General features: G+C 48.4%; 1 protein-coding gene across 1 annotated transcript in view; it reads left to right on the top strand.

The window, feature by feature from the left end:
- MUC2 (mucin 2, oligomeric mucus/gel-forming) overlaps nt 1–20,610 on the top strand; it is a 55,306-nt gene that overhangs the window by 21,704 nt on the left and 12,992 nt on the right. Inside the window, exons 24-37 of the mRNA XM_054826477.1 lie at nt 484–640; nt 1,774–1,902; nt 3,788–3,935; nt 4,802–4,845; nt 5,416–5,613; nt 5,985–6,014; nt 6,386–6,853; nt 8,378–8,578; nt 9,283–9,492; nt 10,197–10,406; nt 11,111–11,320; nt 12,403–13,056; nt 13,761–13,970; nt 15,070–18,903. Of these exons, the coding sequence (XP_054682452.1) occupies nt 484–640; nt 1,774–1,902; nt 3,788–3,935; nt 4,802–4,845; nt 5,416–5,613; nt 5,985–6,014; nt 6,386–6,853; nt 8,378–8,578; nt 9,283–9,492; nt 10,197–10,406; nt 11,111–11,320; nt 12,403–13,056; nt 13,761–13,970; nt 15,070–18,903 (6,703 nt within the window). The remainder of the gene's footprint in view (nt 1–483; nt 641–1,773; nt 1,903–3,787; nt 3,936–4,801; nt 4,846–5,415; nt 5,614–5,984; nt 6,015–6,385; nt 6,854–8,377; nt 8,579–9,282; nt 9,493–10,196; nt 10,407–11,110; nt 11,321–12,402; nt 13,057–13,760; nt 13,971–15,069; nt 18,904–20,610) is intronic.

Genomic DNA, 20,610 nt, shown 5'->3' with positions numbered 1-20,610 from the left:
GTTCCAAGCAAAAAAATGGAAATGTTTTGCTAATGTATCATTAGATAAACTCCAAAAACTGGCAAGCATAAAATTCTCTGCTTCGTAAAATTCTTCTGCACTGTGAAGTGCAGCCTTTCTGATATTGCTCACCACTTGGTTGACAAAGCTTGCTGAAAGATAAGACTTCATTGTCATCAATCCATCTTGGGTTTGAGAGCAGTAAAATGGAACTCTGTTAGAAAATGTGGGCACTGCCAAGGACTCTTACTTTATTTTTTCAGTCATAGCAAATTATGAAGGTGCTATATTACTTTAAGTTTTTTATCATCCAAAATACATTAAATAGCTTCAATCCTATAATGTTTGTTTGAGATTGGGTAATTCTTAGAAACAATTGCATTCCTGCCCAGCTCAATTCCCATATTTCAAGAGATCTCTCAAGCTTACTAGTTTGAAAACTAATTTGGAGGCGAACTGGAGCATCATTTCTTTCCCCAACAGGTGGACCCAATTCCTTTCTATGAAGCTTGTGTTCATGATGCCTGCTCTTGTGACAGCGGTGGGGATTGTGAGTGCTTCTGTTCTGCAGTTGCTGCGTATGCTCAAGAATGTACCAAGGCTCAGGCTTGTGTTTTCTGGAGAACTCCTGATATATGCCGTGAGTAACAGTTAAACACAACTGTATCTTTCTGGCTGCTGTCAGAAAGCCTGTCAAATAAATCATTAATACTATCACTGCAAGGTTGTGCTGGCTATGCAATGCAATTAATTTTCACAGCATATTAGGGAACAAACAGAACTAGTAAATTTGTATATTTCAATTATCTTTTCTTTAGCTTGGGTTTTCTTTTTCTTTTCTTTTTCTCTTTTTTCTCTCTTTTCTTTTTGTATTAAGGCTAAGTTTCAAGTCATCCTTCTTTTTTGCTTGATAATTCATGAACTGCAATTCCTGTTATCTTTCTCCTCTTTTTTTCAGATTATTCAGAATTTGATTTTAGCAAAAGTATATAGAAGTACTCCTGTGTAGATTAACCTAATCGGTATTGAGCAGTGTCCATTAGTGGTGCTAATGGTCATACCAGTATGTCAGAAAATAATGTAAAATAATATTTAAATTACTATTTCCCCAAAAAGTGCTCAAAACAAAATTTTGAGATTCTAAATGGCAGAAATATATTTTTTTAGTTTTAAAAATTCATTTTGGTTCAGAATTAAGGCTAATTGTTGTTTTTCAGTGTAAGAAGTCAGTGAAACAGAAGTTGTAAGTTTCAGTCAGCTCTGATATATAAGTTTAGAAAAGCTCATTCCTCTATCTGTAGTCATCTAAACTGAATTCTGTTTTAAGTTGTAATGTCTCATATGCTTGTTCTTGGCCTGCTGGAGGTGACTCTCAGCCCATGTGATACAGCGAGGCAGAACAATTTTGAATATACTGAAAGAGTTTTAGGAGTTTGCTAGTAGCTAGGGAAGAAAAATACTGTCAGAAATTTGCACTTTAAATTAAAATCAACGCTAATTCTTTTTTTATTTTTTTTGTGATCTGAATCAAATGTTTTCACCCTGCAGCTTGAGTGTTTAATATGAAAATCTTGGACACTGGAGTTTTGACCCCAAATTTTTATGTACCCTATGTTTAAGTATGATAGAAGAAAGTCCAGATCCTATACCTCAAGAGAAATTTTGCTAGGTTAACATGTAGATTGATTTAGCCTGTACCTTTTAAGACCTGATGAGAGCTGCATTCTAGGAACCATGTTTTTAATCAGCTTCTCTTTTTTTTTTTCTCATCAGCGATATTTTGTGACTACTACAACCCTCGTAATGAGTGTGACTGGCACTATGAGCCTTGTGGCAGTAATGTCACAACCTGCAGGATGATTAATAATGTCATCACCAACTTTTCAGTACCATACCTGGAAGGTAGTAAATTCCTTGCCATTTTTGTATTATATTTCATATAACTTTGTCCACGTATCATTTAATGAATATGGAATAGTCAGTCAGCTTGACAAGTTGTTCCTAAATCTGTTACATTGAATTTGTCTCCAGTCTTACATAAATGTTTCCTATAATGTAATTCATTATTTATTAACATCAGTGGGTGATAGTTACATTGCTGTCAGCCAGAAAACTAAGTCTCTGCTTCGATAATATCCTGAAACATGCAAGATTACTACTTCCTTGTTATTTTGCCCATCCTAAGGGCATTTCAGGAGAAAGAAAACCTTTTACATGGCAAAGAAACAAGTTACTGATAGTTGGGGTTTTTTAACTTTATCATTCTTTATGCATCAGATCCATCTTGATGGCATCCTCCTATTTTTATAATTGAAAATATCTTTGATATCAGACCCACTGCTGCTGCTATATATGGGATTCTTAATGGAGACCACAAAATGTTGTCAGAGGGCTACTGGGGGCTACCTCCATTTTTAGTGTTGTAGTTTTTGTTTAGGCTTTAAGACCAAGATGTGTGGCTAAACCAGATTATTCTGCATTCCATCCTTACAGGATGCACAAGCCATTTAAATCCCATTGAACCCCTCAAAGTATGTAGAGTTATGATATTGGTAGGTTAAAGTCCTTGTGCTTGATAACTGAAAAGGAACTTCATGTTATGAAAACTGCAATGATCCAAGAATGCGAATGAGTTTACAAATATCTTCTGGTTTACCACATGATAAAGTTGGAGAAAACAGACACGTTTTTGGCTACAGAAAACATGGCTAACATGTTTCTGTCTGGACTGGAAGCAATTATCTCCAGTTTAGGGACTGGAAAGAACTGCCCAGAGTTTGACTTAGCTATTTTAATCCTTGAACCACTCGTAACAAAACAAAAACCAAAAAAACCTAACCAAAATATAAAAAAATTTTTAAAAAGTTGACTCTCTGTTTTGAAATAGATTGTCTTAGATTATTAAAAAGATTTGGAAAGTTCCAGAAAGCAGATTATTATATATCCAATTATCTTTCTAAATTGTTTTTGTTTTTTTCTCTTCAGTGGAAATACAGAGAACACTTTTGTTACGACATCTTTAGTACAGTCTGGCAGTGTGAAGTGACTTTTAAATAGCAGTTAATTACATGGTCATTCAGTTTATAGGCCATTTAGAATTCCAGTACAATAGAAAGAGGACTTTATGTAATTAAGAATTGGATTTTATGAGAGTTTCTTTGGAAGCATGACACAATAATTTTTTAAAGGTGTATTTACATGAAAAATGCAATGACCACTGGCAGACAATTAATCCCTTGCAGGTGGGGTTTGGGTCACTGGCCAAGGGTACAGAAAAATGCAGATAAATTATTTGTTTGGGTTGGAGATACCTGGTCTATTAAAGGCACATAAACAAGATGTAGTGTTCCAATAAATGTAGTGAAAAACCTGTTCATTAATGAATCTTGCATATTCTTCACAAAAGTGTTATTGATACAGTGATCACATTTCAATATCTGTAGAAAAATCTAGATGTTTCTATATCTTAAAATTACTAGCTGCCCATAGAAATTAATATAAATTAGTGGTTTCTCCAAGATATTGAACTAGGAAAAAACAACTTCCTTAGTTTTCACAACTAAACTCTTATTTAATCCTCCGCACTCCAGTATTATCAATAAGAACTGTTTGGCTTAAGTCTTTTGGAAAGACTAATTGTCCAAGGATAAATTCGAATTGGAAATTTTCAATTTCTTTCACTCTGCTTGATTCAGTAAGAATCATTTAACTTCAGAAGGTATCCTATCATTGAGTTAACTCTATACGTTTTCTTCATCCTGTATACTCTTCTACTTGTCATCAACAGGTTGCTACCCCAGATGCCCTAAGGACAAGCCTATTTATAATGAAGAGACAAAGGAATGTGTGCCTGAAGATCAATGTTGGTGTTACATCAATGGAATTCCTGTTCTTCCTGGGGATGAAATACCCACAGAAGAGAACTGTACAAAATGGTATATAAAAATGCAAAAACATTTGCAGTAATTCAGGAAAGAATTTATGTATGCTGAGCACCTCATTTACTTTACTGGCCCTCAAGCAAATAGAGATGCAACTTCAACTGAAAAGCTGGTATATTCTATTTATCTGTACAAATGAGAGGAACAATGCCATTTATTCCCATTGAGACTTAAACTCAAAAATGCTGCACTTAAAATACATATAGTTTCTAGACTTTTCATTCATAATTTTCCAAACCCATAAGAATTCGGATTTCAGGTTGATAGTGTTGTTATAATAAGTGTATTAGTAAATTACCAAATATATTCTTTAAAGTGTCATAAATGATATAATGGCATGAAACCTGGGTGTGTCTCTAGAACAACATTTTGATTCTCACATTGCTCTTTGGGAAGAGAGGGGCTACTCTGCCTTGCATTCTCACTTAAAAGTGGGATTTCAAAATCACTGTAATCTGAAATGATCTGTATTAGACCCAAAAGAGATAGTTGAGTCCTAACTGCTCATTCCTAGAGCCTTACTAATGGTAGAACTGACATCTATTACACCACATGCTGACCAGAGACAAAAAACCTCTGATCTAGCTGTAAGTTCACTGCTCCGCAAAAGAGTTCTTCTTATTGCATTATTGCAACTTGCAACACAAAGCAGTTCTTGATCATTTTAATATGTTGTACTTAAAGAATTAAAGTGATGACTTTGAATGAAATAACGATAGGCAATATGGGAAAATATTACACCCAGAAAAGCAGTATGAATGAAGATCAAGTGACAAATTTCTGTTTCTGTGCTCTTGGCTCTGCTAACAGGTGCCCTAAAACATCTGCAACATTTTAATTTTTAAAAATTTTGCTTTTAGTGTCTGTGGCCCCTCAGGATCCATACAGTGCACACCAATCCCAGGTAAATAACATTTGGGTTTTTTTCTACAAATAAAAAGAAAAAAATATATAGAACTGCTATGTCTGTCTCTACAAAAGTCTTAGTACTGATTTGGAATAATTCTTTCCAGAGCAAGCAAAAATTCTGGCCAAAGAAAACTGGGCAGCACTTACATTGAACCTTGGTGTTAGTACTTCTTGTTCAACCTTTTTCTCATGTCTGTTTATTCTTTCGCCCCATGTGCCGTATCCAGACTAATGGATTTCACTACAAGAGTTTGCACTCCTAGAAAATGTAGTATTACCAAAAAGTGTCAGATAGTAAATTGCAGTTGTTATTTCTCTCAGAATACTTTAAAACTTGGTTTGTAAGTCTGTTCTTCCAAGCATTTTATGCAGGGCTTTATTAGATATGTTCTAATACTCCTCTAAATGTAAAGATAAATTAGTGCTATGTGTTAGATCTAAGCTCCCGGTATAGCTCTGAAAGGAGCATGCATGACTCATGTAAATGCTTACTTGTCCGTAAGTATTTTGCCTTTGTCTCTTACCTGGTAGTAGAAAAATTGCACAGTAAAGCCCTTTCTTGCAGGGTGTCCTTGTCTCATCAACGGAACAAGTTTTGAAGTGAATGAGGTTGTGGCACAAATACAGGATGGCGACATGTGTATAATATACATTTGCGCAGAAAATGGTTCTATAGTTGTTGGAAGTACTTTTCCTTGCCCAATATCTACTTCACCTACAACTATTTCAACTTCCATTCCTACCAGTACTCTCACCACCACAGGTAAATATTCAAAAGAAATGTGCATCTAAAAATTATTTTCTTTAAGGAAAAAACTTTAGAGATAGAATGTACAAGTATATGGGCTTATAGTTGACACAGATGCAGTGATACTTATGAATAGTCCTATCACACTACACTAAGAAACATTTTAACACTTTGATTTACTTCTCATGGAAGAAATTGTAACTATAAATGTACAACGTGCCTTCCTAATTCTGAAAAATATGTTAGCATCTCAATATCCTGCTGAGATAGTAGAAAATGTGTCAGTAGTCTCAGCAAAAAACTATAACTAGGATATTTAAAACTACTATTATATTCTTTTTATAAAGCTTGCAGATGGTGGAGTAACCTTTTTTTTTCTATTTCAGTTACCACTACAAGTCCTCCAGTAACTACAAGTAAGTTTTAAACGGAAAAATAAGTTGTTAAAAATGTCAAAGGAACATTTAAAGGAAGCATAAATTAAAGATGGCCATGACAGAAAAATATTTTTAGAACAAAAATAAATATTTTTTTAAAAATTGCAAAAATGTGATAAGCATAGACAGAAGAAAGACCTTTAAAGGCTTCAGCTTGGTGATTTTATTTTTGTGTGAACCTTCCTGTTGAAAAACCTGGTAATATAGAACCAGTTTTAGAACACTTTTCTCTTGGAAAAAAAACAAGTTGCAATGCATTGCTCCAGTACTTAATAGAACAGAATACAAAATTAAGCTTCTCAGAATATTCTCTGTAAACTCAGATGCTGAATCTCTGTCTTCTCTTGCAGCTCCATGCTTTGGATTAATATGTGATTGGACGGAGTGGTTTGATGTTAGTAAACCTCACGAAGGTGGTGGTGACTATGAAACCTATGATGAAATAAGAAAACATGGAAACAAAATATGTGAAGCTCCTGAAAAAATTGAATGCAGGGCTAAAGAAAAACCGGATATGAGCTTAGAGGAACTTGGCCAGAAAGTAGAGTGTAATGTTACATATGGACTAATTTGTAAAAATGAGGAGCAAGATGCAACTATGTGGCAACTTTGTTATAATTATGAAATCAGGGTAAACTGTTGTGAGTGGAGTGAAATTTCTTGTGGAACTACAAGTACACCAAGTCCAACACCAACTGCAAGTTCAACCACCATCAGCACAACAGTACGCATCACCACTACCGGCAGGCAATCAACAACGATTACCACCACGCTCATACCCACTCCAACCATCACAAGCGAATTCACGCCATCAGTCACCACCCCTGTAACTTCAACCTCTCCAGGTATTTAGAAGACCAATACTCTCTGCTCTTGCTTTGCCATAGGAGAAATAAAGGGCTGCCATCTACTAAAGGCATGTCAATACCATAGCAGGTACTGAGCTGGCAGGAAGTCTAACTTAAGCTGCTTTGGAGGCCTATCCTTCTGCAGAAGATTCCTGGAAGGATCCATTGTGCGAGATTAGAGTAGGCCATTATTGAGAGTACCATGACTATAGGAGTCCTCTGGGTTTGGCTGTCCTTGCGTTCTCCTCCTCTGTCCCTCTTTCAGTGCCTGTGGTTACAGATGTAGGAAGGAAGGATTCCACTAGCAGGCTTTCAGGAACAGTTTCACTCTGCAGCTTGCCACTTGCTGTGAACTGGGGTCTTTGGTTGATGAAATCCACTAGTACTCAGTGAACTTCGTCATCACGCTGACATTGTTCAGTGCCTATTGGGTCCCACTCATGCATCTTGCACCTTTGTTTTCTCTGTCCCTGCTGTTTCTAAACAGGCCCAACTCCATCCTCCCCACCTGTATCGACAACTGCTCCCATGCCAACGCCGTCGGAGTCTCCCACCAGCACCACCACCACTACGTTGCCCACCAGCACCACCACCACCAGCACAACCCCGGGGACAACGACGACTGTTCCTAGCACACCGGCACCCACCTCGACTACTACAAGCACATCCATGCCCACGCCAACATACACCACCTCCCTAACCCCTTCGACCACTACAAGCACATCCATGCCCACGCCAACATACACCACCTCCCTACCACCTCCGACCACAACACCTATAGGTACTTGTCTGGTCTGTGCTCTTGTGTGTTGCCTTGCTGCGGGAGAAATGGAGGCCCATGAGCCCCTCAACTTGTGCCTTCTGTATGGGGTCAGGGGTGGGAGTAATTGCTGTGCGTTCCCTGACACAGCTGGTGCCCAAAGGTAGCCCTTGGGCTGGCTGTTTCAGAAGTGAGGAGGGTGCAGGGTTCCTGGGTAGAAGGTCTTGTGTTCCCTGACTCAACACGGCTCTGAGGAGCTTTTTCATCCTGCTGCCTCTGCCCAGCTTAGGCAGATACGGAGCTGATGGGACATCTTGCTTTTGCTGTTGTTGGACCTCGCCCTTCAGCTGGAGAGAATGTACTCAGCGGGACCCATGGCGTGCCATGGGAGTAGGGCTTGGTTTTGTGGCACTGCCATTTCCGGTGCTGTTTGGGCACAGCTGTGCAGACTTTCTTCCCCTTCTTCTCTTGCGTTGCCCCTGTGGCCTTTTCTGCCGCTCACCTGCAGTTCTGGCCGTAGGAAGCTTTGAAGCTTTTCCCCGGCAGGCTTTCAGGAACAGTTTCACTCTGCAGCTTGCCACTTGCTGTGAACTGGGGTCTTTGGTTGATGAAATCCACTAGTACTCAGTGAACTTCGTCATCACGCTGACATTGTTCAGTGCCTATTGGGTCCCACTCATGCATCTTGCACCTTTGTTTTCTCTGTCTCTGCTGTTTCTAAACAGGCCCAACTCCATCCTCCCCACCTGTATCGACAACTGCTCCCACGCCAACGCCGTCGGAGTCTCCCACCAGCACCACCACCACCAGCACAACCCCGGGGACAACGACGACTGTTCCTAGCACACCGGCACCCACCTCAACTACTACAAGCACATCCATGCCCACGCCAACATACACCACCTCCCTACCACCTCCGACCACAACACCTATAGGTACTTGTCTGGTCTGTGCTCTTGTGTGTTGCCTTGCTGCGGGAGAAATGGAGGCCCATGAGCCCCTCAACTTGTGCCTTCTGTATGGGGTCAGGGGTGGGAGTAATTGCTGTGCGTTCCCTGACACAGCTGGTGCCCAAAGGTAGCCCTTGGGCTGGCTGTTTCAGAAGTGAGGAGGGTGCAGGGTTCCTGGGTAGAAGGTCTTGTGTTCCCTGACTCAACACGGCTCTGAGGAGCTTTTTCATCCTGCTGCCTCTGCCCAGCTTAGGCAGATACGGAGCTGATGGGACATCTTGCTTTTGCTGTTGTTGGACCTCGCCCTTCAGCTGGAGAGAATGTACTCAGCGGGACCCATGGCGTGCCATGGGAGTAGGGCTTGGTTTTGTGGCACTGCCATTTCCGGTGCTGTTTGGGCACAGCTGTGCAGACTTTCTTCCCCTTCTTCTCTTGCGTTGCCCCTGTGGCCTTTTCTGCCGCTCACCTGCAGTTCTGGCCGTAGGAAGCTTTGAAGCTTTTCCCCGGCAGGCTTTCAGGAACAGTTTCACTCTGCAGCTTGCCACTTGCTGTGAACTGGAGTCTTTGGTTGATGAAATCCACTAGTACTCAGTGAACTTCGTCATCACGCTGACATTGTTCAGTGCCTATTGGGTCCCACTCATGCATCTTGCACCTTTGTTTTCTCTGTCCCTGCTGTTTCTAAACAGGCCCAACTCCATCCTCCCCACCTGTATCGACAACTGCTCCCACGCCAACGCCGTCGGAGTCTCCCACCAGCACCACCACCACCAGCACAACCCCGGGGACAACGACGACTGTTCCTAGCACACCGGCACCCACCTCGACTACTACAAGCACATCCATGCCCACGCCAACATACACCACCTCCCTACCACCTCCGACCACAACACCTATAGGTACTTGTCTGGTCTGTGCTCTTGTGTGTTGCCTTGCTGCGGGAGAAATGGAGGCCCATGAGCCCCTCAACTTGTGCCTTCTGTATGGGGTCAGGGGTGGGAGTAATTGCTGTGCGTTCCCTGACACAGCTGGTGCCCAAAGGTAGCCCTTGGGCTGGCTGTTTCAGAAGTGAGGAGGGTGCAGGGTTCCTGGGTAGAAGGTCTTGTGTTCCCTGACTCAACACGGCTCTGAGGAGCTTTTTCATCCTGCTGCCTCTGCCCAGCTTAGGCAGATACGGAGCTGATGGGACATCTTGCTTTTGCTGCTGTTGGACCTCACCCTTCAGCTGGAGAGAATGTACTCAGCGGGACCCATGGCGTGCCATGGGAGTAGGGCTTGGTTTTGTGGCACTGCCATTTCCGGTGCTGTTTGGGCACAGCTGTGCAGACTTTCTTCCCCTTCTTCTCTTGCGTTGCCCCTGTGGCCTTTTCTGCTGCTCACCTGCAGTTCTGGCCGTAGGAAGCTTTGAAGCTTTTCCCCGGCAGGCTTTCAGGAACAGTTTCACTCTGCAGCTTGCCACTTGCTGTGAACTGGGGTCTTTGGTTGATGAAATCCACTAGTACTCAGTGAACTTCGTCATCACGCTGACATTGTTCAGTGCCTATTGGGTCCCACTCATGCATCTTGCACCTTTGTTTTCTCTGTCCCTGCTGTTTCTAAACAGGCCCAACTCCATCCTCCCCACCTGTATCGACAACTGCTCCCACGCCAACGCCGTCGGAGTCTCCCACCAGCACCACCACCACCAGCACAACCCCAGGGACAACGACGACTGTTCCTAGCACACCGGCACCCACCTCGACTACTACAAGCACATCCATGCCCACGCCAACATACACCACCTCCCTACCACCTCCGACCACAACACCTATAGGTACTTGTCTGGTCTGTGCTCTTGTGTGTTGCCTTGCTGCGGGAGAAATGGAGGCCCATGAGCCCCTCAACTTGTGCCTTCTGTATGGGGTCAGGGGTGGGAGTAATTGCTGTGCGTTCCCTGACACAGCTGGTGCCCAAAGGTAGCCCTTGGGCTGGCTGTTTCAGAAGTGAGGAGGGTGCAGGGTTCCTGGGTAGAAGGTCTTGTGTTCCCTGACTCAACACGGCTCTGAGGAGCTTTTTCATCCTGCTGCCTCTGCCCAGCTTAGGCAGATACGGAGCTGATGGGACATCTTGCTTTTGCTGTTGTTGGACCTCGCCCTTCAGCTGGAGAGAATGTACTCAGCGGGACCCATGGCGTGCCATGGGAGTAGGGCTTGGTTTTGTGGCACTGCCATTTCCGGTGCTGTTTGGGCACAGCTGTGCAGACTTTCTTCCCCTTCTTCTCTTGCGTTGCCCCTGTGGCCTTTTCTGCCGCTCACCTGCAGTTCTGGCCGTAGGAAGCCTTGAAGCTTTTCCCCGGCAGGCTTTCAGGAACAGTTTCACTCTGCAGCTTGCCACTTGCTGTGAACTGGGGTCTTTGGTTGATGAAATCCACTAGTACTCAGTGAACTTCGTCATCACGCTGACATTGTTCAGTGCCTATTGGGTCCCACTCATGCATCTTGCACCTTTGTTTTCTCTGTCCCTGCTGTTTCTAAACAGGCCCAACTCCATCCTCCCCACCTGTATCGACAACTGCTCCCACGCCAACGCCGTCGGAGTCTCCCACCAGCACCACCACCACCATCACAACCCCGGGGACAACGACGACTGTTCCTAGCACACCAGCACCCACCTCGACTACTACAAGCACATCCATGCCCACGCCAACATACACCACCTCCCTACCACCTCCGACCACAACACCTATAGGTACTTGTCTGGTCTGTGCTCTTGTGTGTTGCCTTGCTGCGGGAGAAATGGAGGCCCATGAGCCCCTCAACTTGTGCCTTCTGTATGGGGTCAGGGGTGGGAGTAATTGCTGTGCGTTCCCTGACACAGCTGGTGCCCAAAGGTAGCCCTTGGGCTGGCTGTTTCAGAAGTGAGGAGGGTGCAGGGTTCCTGGGTAGAAGGTCTTGTGTTCCCTGACTCAACACGGCTCTGAGGAGCTTTTTCATCCTGCTGCCTCTGCCCAGCTTAGGCAGATACGGAGCTGATGGGACATCTTGCTTTTGCTGTTGTTGGACCTCGCCCTTCAGCTGGAGAGAATGTACTCAGCGGGACCCATGGCATGCCATGGGAGTAGGGCTTGGTTTTGTGGCACTGCCATTTCCGGTGCTGTTTGGGCACAGCTGTGCAGACTTTCTTCCCCTTCTTCTCTTGCGTTGCCCCTGTGGCCTTTTCTGCTGCTCACCTGCAGTTCTGGCTGTAGGAAGCTTTGAAGCTTTTCCCCAGCAGGGTTTGGGGAAAGGTTTCTGTCTGCAGATTGTCCCTCGCTACAAACCAAAGTTCTGGGCAACTGGGTTCTCCCAGCATTCCCATCAGCATTTTTCTCGTGCTGTCTGCACACTGCTCTGACACGAGCCAACGATTTGTCAGCAGTGGGTGTCCTGTGCCTGCTTCCTTTGTGGTGACAACACTCCCAGTGTTTGGTTTCTCCCTGAGACAGTGAGGTGGTGTGAGTGGCACGAGCAGATGAGAGACTGGTGGGAGTCCCTGCTTAGTCCTGCTCCATCTCATGTATTGTCCTTATGTGGGTGTATTTTGCACATGAGAAGCCCAATACAGCAACGTGTCCTCACTGCAAGGGGGAGACACATGTGTTTCGGCAGTGCCTGTGTCCTGACTTGGCCCTAGTGTGCTTTGTAGGGCCAAGAAGGGGAGGCCTGCCCACACAAGTGACCTTTGTTGTGGCCAGGGCTGGCTGACTGGTGTAGCAGTGGCCGAGCGGCACCCTTGTGTACAGTGGACACCCAGAGCAGCACCCGAGAGTGTGCTGGTGCCCTGGCTTGTAGTCTCTGTTCTGACTATTTTTACTTGTTCTTCTTGCTGTTGTCCTCCAGAGTGTGAGTGCATCTGGACAGACTGGATTGATGTGAGTTACCCAGATAGTTCTGACAGAAACAGTGGTGACTACGAAACCTTTGAGAATATTCAGAAGAACGACCCCTCCTGGGACTGTGTGAAAGTTGAGAATATTTCATGCAGAGCAGAGAAATTCCCTGACATTCCCATTGCAGATTTAGGGCAAAAGGTCGAATGCAATGTTAACACAGGGCTCACCTGTAACAATAGTGATCAGCCCATAGGAGGTATAATACCGATGCCAGTCTGCCTCAATTATGAGATCAGTGTCTGCTGCACCCCCAACTTTCCAGAGTGCATTAGCACTGCTACTACTACGAGCACCACAACTGCCCCACCTTCGTCCACCACGAGCACAGTGTCCTCTCCACCTGTATCGACAACTGTTCCTATGCCAACGCCGTCGGAGTCTCCCACCAGCACCGCCACCACTACGTTGCCCCCCAGCACCGCCACCAGCACAACCCCGGGGACAACGACGACTGTTCCTAGCACACCGGCACCCACCTCGACTACTACAAGCACATCCATGCCCACGCCAACATACACCACCTCCCTACCACCTCCGACCACAACACCTATAGGTACTTGTCTGGTCTGTGCTCTTGTGTGTTGCCTTGCTGCGGGAGAAATGGAGGCCCATGAGCCCCTCAACTTGTGCCTTCTGTATGGGGTCAGGGGTGGGAGTAATTGCTGTGCGTTCCCTGACACAGCTGGTGCCCAAAGGTAGCCCTTGGGCTGGCTGTTTCAGAAGTGAGGAGGGTGCAGGGTTCCTGGGTAGAAGGTCTTGTGTTCCCTGACTCAACACGGCTCTGAGGAGCTTTTTCATCCTGCTGCCTCTGCCCAGCTTAGGCAGATACGGAGCTGATGGGACATCTTGCTTTTGCTGTTGTTGGACCTCGCCCTTCAGCTGGAGAGAATGTACTCAGCGGGACCCATGGCGTGCCATGGGAGTAGGGCTTGGTTTTGTGGCACTGCCATTTCCGGTGCTGTTTGGGCACAGCTGTGCAGACTTTCTTCCCCTTCTTCTCTTGCGTTGCCCCTGTGGCCTTTTCTGCCGCTCACCTGCAGTTCTGGCCGTAGGAAGCTTTGAAGCTTTTCCCCGGCAGGCTTTCAGGAACAGTTTCACTCTGCAGCTTGCCACTTGCTGTGAACTGGGGTCTTTGGTTGATGAAATCCACTAGTACTCAGTGAACTTCGTCATCACGCTGACATTGTTCAGTGCCTATTGGGTCCCACTCATGCATCTTGCACCTTTGTTTTCTCTGTCTCTGCTGTTTCTAAACAGGCCCAACTCCATCCTCCCCACCTGTATCGACAACTGCTCCCACGCCAATGCCATCGGAGTCTCCCACCAGCACCACCACCACCAGCACAACTCCGGGGACAACGACGACTGTTCCTAGCACACCGGCACCCACCTCGACTACTGCAAGCACGCCCTCAACAGTAATAATAATCACCAAAACCCCGCCAGTTCCAACTTCACAACCAATAAGTAATTCTCTGACTGAGTTGTTATTTGTTGTCCTGTTATGGCAGAAATCAAGCTTTACTGACAGTTTATTGTGTGTCTTAATTTTTATGTGTATTGCCAAAAAAATCACAGAATCATAGATTAGCTTAGGTTTTCCCTGTCAGGGTTTGGGGAAATGTTTCAGTTTGCAGGTTGCCCCTTGCTACGGACCAAAGCTCTGGGCAGCTGGGATCTCCCAGGTTCCCATGAGCACTGTTCTCCAGCTTACCCCACATTGCTGTGAAGCAAGCTGATGCTTCAGCAACAATGTGAGACCCCCTAATGTCCCAGTGAACCTGTCTCTGTTATAGTACACCATCTGTTCCTGTATTTCTCTGAACATGAAGGAGTTTTACCATCCTCATCAAAATGTGAATAAATTTTAGCTGAAGGACCTTTTGGACTGTGTGAGGAGAAGGAACGTATCGTACTTCCTCCTATCCTCCATCATTATGACTGTACTCTTATGCTTCTCTGTCTACCATGTGTCTCTTACATTATGCTGTAAAAGCACAAAGAGATGGCTCTGATGCTGGACTCTAAGTATCAAGAACAATTTATAAAATGCTAATCAAAAACTATTTTAAAGGTCCATAATGAAAACTGGCTTGGTCATGTGAGAAGGAATTCACTTTTCAGCAGAAAAGTGAATATGGGGTTCCTAGCATGCAAAAATAGCTGGGTGAGTAGTCTTAGAGGCATGGGAGTTCCACATGGAACACAGATTGTTCCAGCAAGTGCTCAGTTTCAGTGGAATCAAATGACTGAGCATAATGAATGTCAGCATGAACATGCCACATGAAGTAGCACAGGGAACAGTGGTCTATCCATAGAATATACCATGACAACACTGATCGTTGATAAAGTGTTTACATCAATGTCTCTGTGCAACATGTAGGAGATTTTTTTAATAATCCTTCTATTATGAAAGTCAGTAATAAGAAAGTTTCTGCTTTATTTCTGTATAAATGCCTTACGCTTAGGTTTGCTGAATTTCATTTGCTTATTAGAAAATGAAATTAAGTTAATAACAAATGCAATGTGCCTACTTAAAATACTGTGTTTTCTCCCTGTCTTAAAGAGTATCCAACACCAGAAACAGGAATACCAACAGAAACAAGTATTACAGTTACTCCTTCATCTACTCCACTACCAACAAGAAGAACAACAGAAATAGAAAGTACAGCATCTTCCATAGGCACCACAATTCAAAAGTCAACAGCACCTGTATCAACAAGCCCAGGGACAGCCACCACCTCTGGAGTCACTGAAACAGGATCGACCACCAAAGCCACCACTTCGGGCCCCACGACCACAGGACTCCCTCCCCACAGCACCACAATAGTAACACAAACCCATAGCCCCGAGACCACTACCACTGGAACTGGGAGCCTTCCAACAGGATCACCTACCACCACCGTCAGCACCACAACCTCACGACCCTCCTCCCCAGAGCCTACGGCCAGCACTACTGTATCGCCACCGTCAGTACCCACAAGCCCAGGGACAGCCACCACCTCTGGAGTCACTGAAACAGGATCGACCACCGAAGCCACCACTTCGGGCCCCACGACCACAGGACTCCCTCCCCACAGCACCACAATAGTAACACAAACCCATAGCCCCGAGACCACTACCACTGGAACTGGGAGCCTTCCAACAGGATCACCTACCACCACCGTCAGCACCACAACCTCACGACCCTCCTCCCCAGAGCCTACGGCCAGCACTACTGTATCGCCACCGTCAGTACCCACAAGCCCAGGGACAGCCACCACCTCTGGAGTCACTGAAACAGGATCGACCACCGAAGCCACCACTTCGGGCCCCACGACCACAGGACTCCCTCCCCACAGCACCACAATAGTAACACAAACCCATAGCCCCGAGACCACTACCACTGGAACTGGGAGCCTTCCAACAGGATCACCTACCACCACCGTCAGCACCACAACCTCACGACCCTCCTCCCCAGAGCCTACGGCCAGCACTACTGTATCGCCACCGTCAGTACCCACAAGCCCAGGGACAGCCACCACCTCTGGAGTCACTGAAACAGGATCGACCACCAAAGCCACCACTTCGGGCCCCACGACCACAGGACTCCCTCCCCACAGCACCACAATAGTAACACAAACCCATAGCCCCGAGACCACTACCACTGGAACTGGGAGCCTTCCAACAGGATCACCTACCACCACCGTCAGCACCACAACCTCACGACCCTCCTCCCCAGAGCCTACGGCCAGCACTACTGTATCGCCACCGTCAGTACCCACAAGCCCAGGGACAGCCACCACCTCTGGAGTCACTGAAACAGGATCGACCACCGAAGCCACCACTTCGGGCCCCACGACCACAGGACTCCCTCCCCACAGCACCACAATAGTAACACAAACCCATAGCCCCGAGACCACTACCACTGGAACTGGGAGCCTTCCAACAGGATCACCTACCACCACCGTCAGCACCACAACCTCACGACCCTCCTCCCCAGAGCCTACGGCCAGCACTACTGTATCGCCACCGTCAGTACCCACAAGCCCAGGGACAGCCACCACCTCTGGAGTCACTGAAACAGGATCGACCACCGAAGCCACCACTTCGGGCCCCACGACCACAGGACTCCCTCCCCACAGCACCACAATAGTAACACAAACCCATAGCCCCGAGACCACTACCACTGGAACTGGGAGCCTTCCAACAGGATCACCTACCACCACCGTCAGCACCACAACCTCACGACCCTCCTCCCCAGAGCCTACGGCCAGCACTACTGTATCGCCACCGTCAGTACCCACAAGCCCAGGGACAGCCACCACCTCTGGAGTCACTGAAACAGGATCGACCACCAAAGCCACCACTTCGGGCCCCACGACCACAGGACTCCCTCCCCACAGCACCACAATAGTAACACAAACCCATAGCCCCGAGACCACTACCACTGGAACTGGGAGCCTTCCAACAGGATCACCTACCACCACCGTCAGCACCACAACCTCACGACCCTCCTCCCCAGAGCCTACGGCCAGCACTACTGTATCGCCACCGTCAGTACCCACAAGCCCAGGGACAGCCACCACCTCTGGAGTCACTGAAACAGGATCGACCACCGAAGCCACCACTTCGGGCCCCACGACCACAGGACTCCCTCCCCACAGCACCACAATAGTAACACAAACCCATAGCCCCGAGACCACTACCACTGGAACTGGGAGCCTTCCAACAGGATCACCTACCACCACCGTCAGCACCACAACCTCACGACCCTCCTCCCCAGAGCCTACGGCCAGCACTACTGTATCGCCACCGTCAGTACCCACAAGCCCAGGGACAGCCACCACCTCTGGAGTCACTGAAACAGGATCGACCACCGAAGCCACCACTTCGGGCCCCACGACCACAGGACTCCCTCCCCACAGCACCACAATAGTAACACAAACCCATAGCCCCGAGACCACTACCACTGGAACTGGGAGCCTTCCAACAGGATCACCTACCACCACCGTCAGCACCACAACCTCACGACCCTCCTCCCCAGAGCCTACGGCCAGCACTACTGTATCGCCACCGTCAGTACCCACAAGCCCAGGGACAGCCACCACCTCTGGAGTCACTGAAACAGGATCGACCACCGAAGCCACCACTTCGGGCCCCACGACCACAGGACTCCCTCCCCACAGCACCACAATAGTAACACAAACCCATAGCCCCGAGACCACTACCACTGGAACTGGGAGCCTTCCAACAGGATCACCTACCACCACCGTCAGCACCACAACCTCACGACCCTCCTCCCCAGAGCCTACGGCCAGCACTACTGTATCGCCACCGTCAGTACCCACAAGCCCAGGGACAGCCACCACCTCTGGAGTCACTGAAACAGGATCGACCACCAAAGCCACCACTTCGGGCCCCACGACCACAGGACTCCCTCCCCACAGCACCACAATAGTAACACAAACCCATAGCCCCGAGACCACTACCACTGGAACTGGGAGCCTTCCAACAGGATCACCTACCACCACCGTCAGCACCACAACCTCACGACCCTCCTCCCCAGAGCCTACGGCCAGCACTACTGTATCGCCACCGTCAGTACCCACAAGCCCAGGGACAGCCACCACCTCTGGAGTCACTGAAACAGGATCGACCACCGAAGCCACCACTTCGGGCCCCACGACCACAGGACTCCCTCCCCACAGCACCACAATAGTAACACAAACCCATAGCCCCGAGACCACTACCACTGGAACTGGGAGCCTTCCAACAGGATCACCTACCACCACCGTCAGCACCACAACCTCACGACCCTCCTCCCCAGAGCCTACGGCCAGCACTACTGTATCGCCACCGTCAGTACCCACAAGCCCAGGGACAGCCACCACCTCTGGAGTCACTGAAACAGGATCGACCACCGAAGCCACCACTTCGGGCCCCACGACCACAGGACTCCCTCCCCACAGCACCACAATAGTAACACAAACCCATAGCCCCGAGACCACTACCACTGGAACTGGGAGCCTTCCAACAGGATCACCTACCACCACCGTCAGCACCACAACCTCACGACCCTCCTCCCCAGAGCCTACGGCCAGCACTACTGTATCGCCACCGTCAGTACCCACAAGCCCAGGGACAGCCACCACCTCTGGAGTCACTGAAACAGGATCGACCACCGAAGCCACCACTTCGGGCCCCACGACCACAGGACTCCCTCCCCACAGCACCACAATAGTAACACAAACCCATAGCCCCGAGACCACTACCACTGGAACTGGGAGCCTTCCAACAGGATCACCTACCACCACCGTCAGCACCACAACCTCACGACCCTCCTCCCCAGAGCCTACGGCCAGCACTACTGTATCGCCACCGTCAGTACCCACAAGCCCAGGGACAGCCACCACCTCTGGAGTCACTGAAACAGGATCGACCACCAAAGCCACCACTTCGGGCCCCACGACCACAGGACTCCCTCCCCACAGCACCACAATAGTAACACAAACCCATAGCCCCGAGACCACTACCACTGGAACTGGGAGCCTTCCAACAGGATCACCTACCACCACCGTCAGCACCACAACCTCACGACCCTCCTCCCCAGAGCCTACGGCCAGCACTACTGTATCGCCACCGTCAGTACCCACAAGCCCAGGGACAGCCACCACCTCTGGAGTCACTGAAACAGGATCGACCACCGAAGCCACCACTTCGGGCCCCACGACCACAGGACTCCCTCCCCACAGCACCACAATAGTAACACAAACCCATAGCCCCGAGACCACTACCACTGGAACTGGGAGCCTTCCAACAGGATCACCTACCACCACCGTCAGCACCACAACCTCACGACCCTCCTCCCCAGAGCCTACGGCCAGCACTACTGTATCGCCATCGTCAGTACCCACAAGCCCAGGGACAGCCACCACCTCTGGAGTCACTGAAACAGGATCGACCACCGAAGCCACCACTTCGGGCCCCACGACCACAGGACTCCCTCCCCACAGCACCACAATAGTAACACAAACCCATAGCCCCGAGACCACTACCACTGGAACTGGGAGCCTTCCAACAGGATCACCTACCACCACCGTCAGCACCACAACCTCACGACCCTCCTCCCCAGAGCCTACGGCCAGCACTACTGTATCGCCATCGTCAGTACCCACAAGCCCAGGGACAGCCACCACCTCTGGAGTCACTGAAACAGGATCGACCACCAAAGCCACCACTTCGGGCCCCACGACCACAGGACTCCCTCCCCACAGCACCACAATAGTAACACAAACCCATAGCCCCGAGACCACTACCACTGGAACTGGGAGCCTTCCAACAGGATCACCTACCACCACCGTCAGCACCACAACCTCACGACCCTCCTCCCCAGAGCCTACGGCCAGCACTACTGTATCGCCACCGTCAGTACCCACAAGCCCAGGGACAGCCACCACCTCTGGAGTCACTGAAACAGGATCGACCACCGAAGCCACCACTTCGGGCCCCACGACCACAGGACTCCCTCCCCACAGCACCACAATAGTAACACAAACCCATAGCCCCGAGACCACTACCACTGGAACTGGGAGCCTTCCAACAGGATCACCTACCACCACCGTCAGCACCACAACCTCACGACCCTCCTCCCCAGAGCCTACGGCCAGCACTACTGTATCGCCACCGTCAGTACCCACAAGCCCAGGGACAGCCACCACCTCTGGAGTCACTGAAACAGGATCGACCACCGAAGCCACCACTTCGGGCCCCACGACCACAGGACTCCCTCCCCACAGCACCACAATAGTAACACAAACCCATAGCCCCGAGACCACTACCACTGGAACTGGGAGCCTTCCAACAGGATCACCTACCACCACCGTCAGCACCACAACCTCACGACCCTCCTCCCCAGAGCCTACGGCCAGCACTACTGTATCGCCACCGTCAGTACCCACAAGCCCAGGGACAGCCACCACCTCTGGAGTCACTGAAACAGGATCGACCACCGAAGCCACCACTTCGGGCCCCACGACCACAGGACTCCCTCCCCACAGCACCACAATAGTAACACAAACCCATAGCCCCGAGACCACTACCACTGGAACTGGGAGCCTTCCAACAG

Source organism: Grus americana, chromosome 5 (assembly GCF_028858705.1).
Source record: "Grus americana isolate bGruAme1 chromosome 5, bGruAme1.mat, whole genome shotgun sequence".
In the NCBI taxonomy this organism is placed as follows: Eukaryota; Metazoa; Chordata; class Aves; order Gruiformes; family Gruidae; genus Grus; species Grus americana.
Note: the sequence above shows the minus strand (reverse complement) of the source record. Positions and strands in the feature narration are given on the sequence as shown.